The sequence below is a fragment of the Agelaius phoeniceus genome, chromosome 16 (genome assembly GCF_051311805.1).
Source record: "Agelaius phoeniceus isolate bAgePho1 chromosome 16, bAgePho1.hap1, whole genome shotgun sequence".
In the NCBI taxonomy this organism is placed as follows: domain Eukaryota; kingdom Metazoa; phylum Chordata; class Aves; order Passeriformes; family Icteridae; genus Agelaius; species Agelaius phoeniceus.
In genome coordinates this window covers 2,852,500-2,862,886 of record NC_135280.1, presented here as the reverse complement: position 1 = coordinate 2,862,886, position 10,387 = coordinate 2,852,500, and the positions used below count along the sequence as shown (strand labels likewise).

General features: G+C 39.6%; 1 protein-coding gene across 2 annotated transcripts in view; it reads left to right on the top strand.

Moving 5' to 3' along the window:
* USP22 (ubiquitin specific peptidase 22) overlaps window positions 1-10,387 on the top strand; it is an 88,871-nt gene that overhangs the window by 64,288 nt on the left and 14,196 nt on the right. For both annotated transcript variants that reach the window (XM_054643456.2, XM_054643455.2), the window contains 2 exons: window positions 561-730; window positions 7,352-7,499. In XM_054643456.2, the coding sequence (XP_054499431.1) occupies window positions 561-730; window positions 7,352-7,499 (318 nt within the window). The remainder of the gene's footprint in view (window positions 1-560; window positions 731-7,351; window positions 7,500-10,387) is intronic.

Genomic DNA, 10,387 nt, shown 5'->3' with positions numbered 1-10,387 from the left:
GACTTGGTTGCTGTTTCATTCAATACATTCAATACAGGGCTGCTCCTTTGCTGCAGGTGATGATTATAACAGTACAAGATGATGATTATAACAGTACAAGAACCTTGTTCTGGCTTCATGACCTGCATGGGGGAAAGCTTTTTAAGCAATCTGAAGACTTACTCACTGATGTCTTTAAATGTATTGGTTTCTTACTGTACTGACTTAGCAGTTGTTGTCATTGCACTTCGGTATCAGTCTTGGGGAGGGACATGATTTGGTGACATATGGCACAACAGCCATTGCAAAATAATGGTATTGGTGTTGCTGAACTTCTAGGTTTCCTTATTTCTTAGAATTTAAAAAATCCTAGTGTAGTTCAGAAAGCTTCTGCAGCTTCTTGTGACTTGAGTACAAAATTACCAATAGCCTCCCTGAACCAGTATAAAACTGTATTTGGAGCTGTGCATGTAATACAGTAAATCCATGGCAATATTGTGAAAACTACATAAAAATGCAAATCTACCGTTTTTTTAACTTGCTAATGCTTATGCATCCCCTCCCCCTTTCTGTCTTTATAGGTCTACGAGGGCTAATCAATCTTGGGAACACATGTTTTATGAACTGTATTGTCCAGGCACTTACCCACACTCCACTGCTGCGAGATTTCTTCCTCTCCGACAGGCACAAATGTGAAATGCAAAGCCCCAGCTCATGTCTGGTCTGTGAAATGTCTACGCTCTTTCAGGAGGTGAGTGCTGTTTGCCACAAAGCATCACCTTGCTACAGGTGCTGTTTCTTACCCCAAAAGGAATTGTGTTCTATTTGCAAATATAAAGGGAATGCAAGTCTTGTTTCCCCTCAAAATGTAGTAGAACAAAGCAGTAAAGATTGAGACCTGGGTGTCAAAAATACCCAGCTGCTGAAAGGGAAACTAATGGCTTTTAAGTCCTATTGTGAAGTCACCCTTGTTTAGGCAAAGCTGGTATTGGAAATAATTACAGTGCTGCCTCTTCTTCTGAGACTGATCTGGGAATCCTTAGTCTTAAAGATGAATGTGTGCTTTAATTAAAGGTGCAAGTTGTAACTGGAAAATATGTCATGAGCTCTTCAGGTGATAATGGGAGTGAGAATAAAGCAGTAGTATACATCCTTGTGGTTTAAGGTACTGGATTATGTAGGTCTGTATGAATATTTTAAAGATCTCAATTTAGTGCTTGTTCACCAGCAGAAACATCTTTTCTGTCATCTCTTACATGCCAACCCAGTAAGGGCCAGGAAGGAGGATAAAGAGAAGTGAATGTGTTGCTACAGTTTGTGTCTTCCCTGTACAAGCTGCACTTCTCTCCCTTTCCCACTCAGGAGCCTTGCTTTGTTTGCAGTGTGTCTTTTCTGTAGGTCTGGTTCCTGCTGTGTGAGACAAGCACAGGCTTTTCCTTAATAAATGGTCCAAGAGCTTTATTATCTATCATAATTCTACATCAGTATTGTAAGGACTGTGGGTGGACATGGGCTCCTAGTTTTAAGATGTCTTCCAAAACAAACCCAGTTTTGTGCCTTTCTCTCAGTGGTAGATCTGCTTTCTTGGTAAGTAAAATAAAACCAACCAAAAAACCAGAAAGAGCTTAGTGTACATGCTGTCATGGAGCATTTAAAATTGCTGGAGATGTCTGTACACAGAGCAGGTTTTCTGTGAATGTGCTGTCATGGAAGTTGGTTCTGACAGGCACCAACCTAAAATAGCTTTACCTTTATCTTGTGATTTTCAATTTGATTTTACTCCGGTGCCTTTTTCACCAGAGATGATTCTTTTTGGTCACTGCAGGTGAGTTAAAGATACATAAAAGAAGGTAAAGCCCCTTTAGTTGTTCCAGTACAAAGTTGTTTTCTGCTTATACTCAAGACTTCTGAGGATTTGCAACATTTCATTCTGCTAATCAATCATTAGCTGTATATTACATTTCTTATTTTTTGTTTTCTATTTTTCAATTGTTCTGAGTCTGTCAGGAAAGGAGGGAAAAACAAAAGGCAGGCAGACCAATAGGTAGCAGCTGTAGGATTATTGAAACCAGATGTGCAGTTAAGTGGGGAAATATCACAATGCCTAGATAAAAAAATCAGTCATGGTATAGAAATACCAGTTTCTGTAGACTGTTAATAGAGAAACTTATTTCCTTCTTTAAAAATAAGGAACTATTATATTCTTGCTATCCTTTCATCAAATAGTGATATAAAGTCTCACACTGCTGAACATCACCACACTCTATTTACACATGCATTTTTTTTAAAATCCCTTGGGAAAGGGGAAATGAGTGTTACATTACAGATTGAGAGGCTGCAGGAAAGATCAAGGCTCTCTAGGTAATGATTTTTGTTTCCATTTTTGTGTGTGGAGCCCTGTTGATGGCTCAGGATGCCTTTTGCTCTACTGTGAGCATGGAACAAAGAACAGGCTGTTACCCAAAATGGGGCTTAAACACAGCATTTGTGTTATTGTGTTAGTTTCAATTGTAATCAAGTTTAATTTCATACACAACTTTGGGAAGCTCAGCCTTCATTTTCAAGTCAAAATTCATGCCTACACTTGCATTAGTTCTATTAATTAAATGTTCTGCAACATGAGGGTGTATGGATGAGGGAACAGCCATATCTGTGACACCAGACTGTGCAGACAGCAATAGTCCCTGTCCTTATTTCACATTAAATACTGCAGCCATGTGCTGTGGGAGGACACAGAAAGTGACTCAACCTCCTAGAAGTAAAACTGGAGCTTAATCCTCCTAAGCAAAGCTGTTGGGTCTGTAACCAACTTGGTATATTTAAACTCAAAAGCAGTAAATACCTTGTTGTGCTTCTGGCTCTGTCAGCACCCATTGTACAGTTCTGTTCCCAGTGAGTTTTAATTTCTTTGCATTCAGAATTAAAACAAAAATCTTGCCATTTTTGGAGCAGACTGGTTATGTTCCATGTCCCAGCTCTATGCAGTGGTTGAAGTGAAGATTCTGTCACTGCCTTTGCAGAGCTGAGGTCTGAGCAAAGGAAGGCAAACCAGGAGATCTCAGTGCTATGGCTGAGAATTCCTTTGTAATTGAATTACCAGGGAAACTTTGATTCAGGTTCTGTCTTGTTTCTACATAGCTTTCCCACCAGGATTAACTGGTGTGGTTATCCCAAAGCATCTTACCCAGGGACAAACAATCAGGGCAAGGGTTAATTTCATCTCCCCTCCACCCTTCTTTTCTGAAGGTGTGATCTTAGGCAAATGGAATGCCAGGGGATCTGGAGAGTGCCTGAGTGGGAGCTCTCAGGGAGGAAAAGAGAGACTGTTTTGAACATTAAATAAAACTTACTATATATAAATAAGCAAGTTTTGCTCTTTTGCCTCTTAAACAGAAGTTACCCATCCCACTTTATTTCTTTTTTGTTTAAGATCATGTAGTTATATAGGTTGAGTGATTTCTCTGTGATAAATAGGAAGCTACAAAGTTCTTCCACCTTGAAGTAGGTTGGTGGTGAGTAATGACTGTCAGATGGTTCTCAGGACTGAGGTGTTTTTTTCCTGGTAGCTTTTCTGGCAGACACACCAAGCATTGAGCTCTGTTTGTTTTAAAAATATCTGACTGCATCAATTAACATTCTTCTTTGTGCTACATGAAACCCATTTCTCAATAAAATCATGACATGACTTACACTGCATAAGAAAAGGAATGAAAAGGATTTGGGAGTAACAGATAGTGGTGAGGCTGGGCAGGGGGAAGATGGAACACACACAATCCATTCATTGAGCCTTTTGGCTGAAAGGGTTGGGTTGGTGCACTCCTTTTTGCCTGCTGGTGTTTGTGTGAGGTTGGTCCACACCCTAAAGTTTATCTAAATCCTTTCCAGAATGACCACTCAGGAAGGTGGGAGTAGATCTGTGTCTCACATGCTCTGTGACTGGGATAGCAGGAATGGGAGAGGAGCAGAATGCAGTGCATCCACTCAGAGGTGGAAGGAACAAACCCTGCCTTCTCCCCATCATTACTCATCCCTGTGAGCCTAGCACAGCACACAGCACAAGCATGGGAAGAGTTGAGAAGTGAGGACCAAGAGGGAAAAGGAGGAGATGATTTATGGCTTTGATATCTGAAGATGATACTGTGGAAGTGACTTATGTATAAAATAAGTTACAACAAAGGTACTAGAGGGGAGAAAAATGCAGTTAAGGCTCTTTACATAGACAGAAGCCTTGCATTTTGTCATGGAAAATACAGAGCTTGTGCTGGTTTAGTAAAATTTGGTACTTTCCCCTGAAATAAGTGTAGAACATACAGAGTTCATGCAAGCAAAATGTATTTTGTGATTCTTTGAACCATTGTTCTTTGGGAAGCCTCCAGAAGGTGTTCTCCTGCATGTGTTCCATGTGTTGCCCAGTCCTTTCATCCATTGTAAATTGCCAGAAAATTTGAAGTCTTTACTGAGAACCAATTTCCAAGAGTAGTTTTTGAATTCTCAAATTGGACTTGAACCTGGTACAGGATTTCTGCCAATAAACTCATAATTACAAAGCTCAGAGACTGTTCAGTAGATACATGTGGAGGATAAATCAAATTTATAAATCTGTTCATTCACATAATTGAGAAACTTCTGTGCATGTTTTTGGCAGGAGGAGGAGAAATAAGTACAGATGTGTACAGTGGGGTCTTGTTTTGTTTAAAACCTCACTGTTTTCTGTATGTTTTTTGTAACAATAATGCAAATTACAAAGCCTATAGTCTTCTAAATCCTCCATAGATTCTTTCTAGAATGCAACAGCAAGTGTTTCAAGTGGAAAAACAAAATTAGTTTTACTTGGGCTGTGTAAGAATGGAGGCTTTGAATCCTGGTTGGTTTGTTCCTTTCTCCCCCCTCCTTTTTTTTTTCCTGGAATAGCAATTAAGCAGTGTATTACCCAGCACTTTGAAATTGCTCAAACCAGTTCTCTCCAATATAAACAACTGATACTGCTGAATTGAAAACAAATTTAAACAAAAAAAAAGTTTAAATTATGTTTGGAACAGTTAACAGTTGTTTAACAGCTGTGTTTTAAAGGTGACTTGCAAGTACATCATTGTTTATATTTGCACACTTCAGTGAAAAGGTTGGAATAAAACTTTACATGGGCTCTTTTCCTTTTTGTGGACTGGAAGTGCTCTGATAGGCTGCTTTTCCCAGCAGCAAGGAAATGACAGAGATGGGATGGATGTTTTATACATTCCAGTTAAAATATTGTTATTGAATGTGCTCAGATTCTTTGTTATATTTAATACTTATTTGAGCAGTGAAGCTTTTCCCCCACTCCACATTCCTACCAGGCAGGTTTCTAGTTTTTTGTGTGATAATAGTTAATAATTTGATAAAGCTTCATGTCAGATCCTTCTCATCCTACTGAGGCAGCAGAGAATGTAAAATCTGCTGGCAGGCCTTGTGTCTGCAGTGGAGTAATTACATGGAGTGCTGGTGGTTAAAATGACCAGAGAGCTCTGGGACTAATTGTAAGGAGTGACAGAACAGGGAAGTTTTATTGCTGCAGTTCCCTGAATTATGTTGAGCAGCAGCTGCATCAGCAGATTTCAATTACCACACTCCTGCTCCAGTCCCTCAGTGTCATCCTTGTTGGCATCAGAGTAACTATTGATCTTTGTATTTATAGGAGCATTTTGTGGTGGTTGGCTGCAGAGGTGCAGCTTCTTGGTAGGGAAAAGTGGAGATTGTGAGGAAGAAATTTCTGTGGGAGGAAATACACTAAAATCATGTAGGAAACCCTACCAATATGAGGATTAGATGAAGATTGTGCTGCCTTTTGCCAACTTGTCCCTTAAAATACAGTGTTTTCTCTCAGCAGGTTTGTAGCACAGTGCCTGTGCTTGGATTTACATAAAATGCTCAGAGACTGTGCAGGGAGAAACTCAGGGCTGGGGAAGGAAGCTCACTTTTCCAATAAGGATGAGAATTATATACTGCTGGGGGTTTAAATCTTGTTTTTTGTTCTGTGTATTTGCCCCTTACTGTCTTCTGTTTGGGAAGAGTAACTGAAAAGAAACTGTCATGGATTTGATAGGATCTTGGGAAAACATAATTGTGGTGTTGCAGGCAGCCTTTACTGGCAGATACCTTTGCTGAAGGTGAGGGAAGGCAAAATGACTCACAAATGTTCACTTCTTAAAAACAAAATGTTACTCTGTCAAGGGAATAAACTCCTCTGGGCCTTTTCTGACTCCTGTAGGGATACCACGAGCATCCCTGCTTTGCTTTTGGAACTGGTGTTACTGTACAGGGATAAAGGAAGGGCTGAACTCAACCCAGGGAAACACAGACCCTTAGCATGGGTGGCTTTTTTTGGCATGCTTTTTTGGGGTGGGTTGGTTGGGGTTTTTTTTGTTTGTTTGGGTTTTTTCATTTGGGACCTGGCTAGTTTTTAATTTTAAAAAGTTTCTGTGGGCAGTGTCCTCCTGCCTGTGCTGATTTCCCTCCCCAGCTGTGTCACCCCCAGCAGCAGCAGCAGTGTTTGACATCAGGCTGTGCTGACTGAATAATTCATCTGTGCAGTCTCTAATGTGCTTCTGGCAGAATCACCTGGGGCAGTTTTAGTCACTCTGGAGCCAGCTCATCAGATTTTGACTGGAGCAGATGCAGGAGCTGGTCCAGCACCAGATTCCCAGGCAGGGGACACCCTGCTGGAGCAGGGATGGCAGCTGGCTTTGGGGATCACTGACTGAATGGGGACCTTCAGCTCTGCAAACAGCTGGCTCAATAAAGTTGTTTTTAAAGCCTTTTACAGTAAAAGGCCAGTACTGGCATGAGGCTGCTGCCCTGCTTAGAAATTTTTCCATAAAATTGGAGTGTGCACAGCATTTGGATGCAGAGTTGCCACGGGTCAGGGATTGGCTGACAGTCAGCATCTAATATTCTCATCTTCAGTGTTTGTTCTGATATGGGAGGAGGCATTTCATTCACCTAATTTGTGAATTAAATTGGTGATCCTTTTCAAATGTAGGATTTTTTTTCCTTTCCTTCCTCCCCAGGCTATTTTAATAAAAGTCAGTGGTATCAGTAAGCAAATTGTGAGTGATGTTTGTGTCTGCCTACCCCACTCCCTGCACCCCCACATTTTTCAGGCTAATCCATCACAAATTGATGGAATTTCAGGGGAGAAAACTGAGCTGCTCAGTTCTGAGATCACTTCTCCAGTAGTCTGTGACAAAAGTTGTCTCTCTCCTTTATTATTAAGGCCATCAGAATTAAACTGTTTAAATTGATTTGACTAATTGCTCTCATTTGACTTTTTAATAATGCAATGCACTGAGGCTGTGCAAGCTGTTAACAGTCATGTCCTTCTCTTTGCTTTGAGCAGTTTTACTCTGGGCACCGATCTCCTCACATTCCATATAGGTTATTGCACCTGGTATGGACTCACGCACGGCATTTAGCAGGGTACGAGCAACAAGATGCACACGAGTTCCTCATTGCTGCATTAGATGTGCTACACAGACACTGCAAAGGTAAGGCTTGTCCTGAGGCTCCAGTCAACAAGGATTATTGCATCCAAAGGAGGTAGAACCATCTCTTCTTAAACCAAGTCTAGTGCCAGTGCAGCACTCTTAGCAAATTCCTTTAAAAATGTTCGGTAGACTTCAAATATTTAGAAATAAATAAACCATCCCCACTGTCAAAAAGTACCAAGAGTTAGAAGCAGACAAGTCTGTACATTGGTTTGAATCACCATCTTGATGTTCTCTTATTGGTTGTGAGTCACTGTCTTTTCTTTTAAATTGCCATTTTAATTCTATTTATACTTTCAGTAGTTAGAACAACTCTTACTCAGTGTGTCATGGGACTGATGAAAATAACGTAGGGTAGAGGTTATGTCTTAATACTTAATACTATTATTCTGCTTAAATATGATTCTGTTGTATTTCTGATACCAAATTGCTTACAGAAATGTGAATAAGGAAGAGCAATGGGTGGCTGTGGTATCTTGTTTTATTAGTCTGTATAGAACAATACGTAATTGTACAATACAATAAAACTATTCAGTATCGTGCTTTTTGATGTGAAGTATCTAAGTCTTGATTTTGTAATATCATATGAAATTATGTATTTTCTGTTTGTTAGCTGAACTGAAAATTTCCCAATCCGCTGATGTTTGCTCTAACTTGATTCACTTACTGCACCAGTGAAATTTTTACTATTCCTCCAAGGGAAGGTAGAAGAGTTGATGCTAACAGAACAAACAAAAAGTCCTTGGTTATCAAAAAGAAGATTTAAGCACTCAGCTTTGCTCAAGGAAAAGCACTTAGGGTTTAGTTTTTTGGCTTATCAGAAGACTGTCCAAGGGAAGGCTGCTGCTGCTGCTTCTCTGAACCGTTGTGAATCTTGCTTTTATCTCTGAGCTAGCCCTGCATGGCAGCAGATGGGCTTGTTCACATCCATAATTGGTGCTTCCAAAAGAATCTTCTCCAAAAAAAAGTATTGCTAAGGACAGGAACACACAGAGCAGTTCCTTTTAGTTATTAATGTCTGTCATTTGACAACCACTAACTGGATTTCAATAATCCAAATTAAACTGGTGTGGAAGTCCAGTAAGGAACAAAATCTAACCAAATATTGACTTCTTAACTCTGAATAAATTCAGCTGCAAACAGAAGCACTTCTTTGTTCATGTTAAATTTTTGAGCATCAGTCTAACAAATATTGAAGTTTTTTCATCATCTCTGATATAAGATAATGCTCATATTTCTTCTACACATCCTCATTAATTAATGAAGGAGTATTTGTGTCTCAGAATTGTAAAAAGAAAAACTTGGAATAATAATGGTCCCTGAGCTCTTCTCAAACTGATAAAGAATCTGAAAAGACTTTAGAAAAAAAAAGTGGTTTGACCTTAAGAATCTTCCTTGATATCTCTTCTGTCAGGTTTTCAAATTTCTGTTTCTGAAGAAATAGAAAGGCTTTTATTAAATCATAGTAAATAATCTTTACCACATCAAGGTAATTTAAAATAAGCGGTTGAGCAGTTGTGTGGGAACCAAACAAGTTAAGCTAAAACAGAATTTCAAGTATAGTCATGCAAAACCACATTTGGAATGAACTAGTTTTCAGTGTAATGAGAAAGTTTTCCCACTTGTGTATCCACACAGACACACTTGCATGTGAAGTGTGCAGATGTAAAAATATTATTACTAATAGTGAGAATATGTCCTACAGCTACAATAAGCAAATAATGCCTCCTCTGCCAATATTAAATATTTATTTTAATGAACGAAAAAAGCTTTTAAAGCTTCCCGTCAATAGTAATGAAGTTTTACAATTAACACACGGTGAAATAAAATAAAGTCATGGGGGAAATTCTGCTCCAGTTTTTGGCCATTATTCATGATCACCAAGGCTTCAGGCACCAAAGTAAATGAAAGTATTCCTTAGGTATAAATATCCAGTGATGTTTGTTTGGCTGCCATTAGTCATTTGTCCCTTTTCCATTCTGTGTACTCAGCTGTCTAGGAAATCTCTTAGTGCAAGTGAAGACAAAGCTGTGAATATTTGTTGATTTTTCACTGCCTAAATTAAGAAAAATACCTGATTTTGATGTCCATTTAAAGATACATTTTGTAATCCTACAACTGCCCTGAGATGATTATGTGGGCAGGCTGGCCCAGGTAATTTTGTTTTGATTTGGTTGGTGTTTTAAATGCTGGTTGAATCTATACTTTGTTTTAGTGGCATCTGTGGAGTTTTGGAAGGCCAGGATACCTGTCTGCTGTCCATGTAAATCCTGTCTGAGGGGTGATAGATGTGCTGGCACTGCTGGGTTGAGCTGTGGCATCTGGGCAGGGCACATTCTAAACCCTCAATGGGCTCCTCTGTGCTGCTGGAGCAATAAAAAATACATTTCTGAATAAAAGGGGACAAGTGCATCTTGCCTGTGCATCACTTTTTCATTTCAACAGCTGGAGGCAGGTGATCTAACTGGAAAGTAGTATTTTAGTGGAAAAAATAGTGTAAATAATCTGTATTTCTGCCCAGGCTGTGAAGCATTAAGTGAGCTTTTAGTCAACATGACAGATGCATCTCTGTCCCCAGTGCTTGGGATAAATTTGGGGTTCTGATTCTGCAAACTTCCACACCAGTGAGCTCCCAATCATGCAGACACTTTTCAGTTTCCCACCTTTGTCTCAGACATCTTCAAGCTTGGGGAAACTTAGACCTGAATTACTGTTCTCTTAAAAGGATCAATACTGCAAGTCAAAAATTACTGTTCTGTCCAGTGGCATCACTGCTGTGGGGGTTTCTGTACTCATTGCAGAAGCAACAGCACTCAAGTGGCAGAGATGGGCACTGGTACACAAAGGTTCAAAAAGCAAGATAAAAAAATAGAAGTAATCTGTGGTTT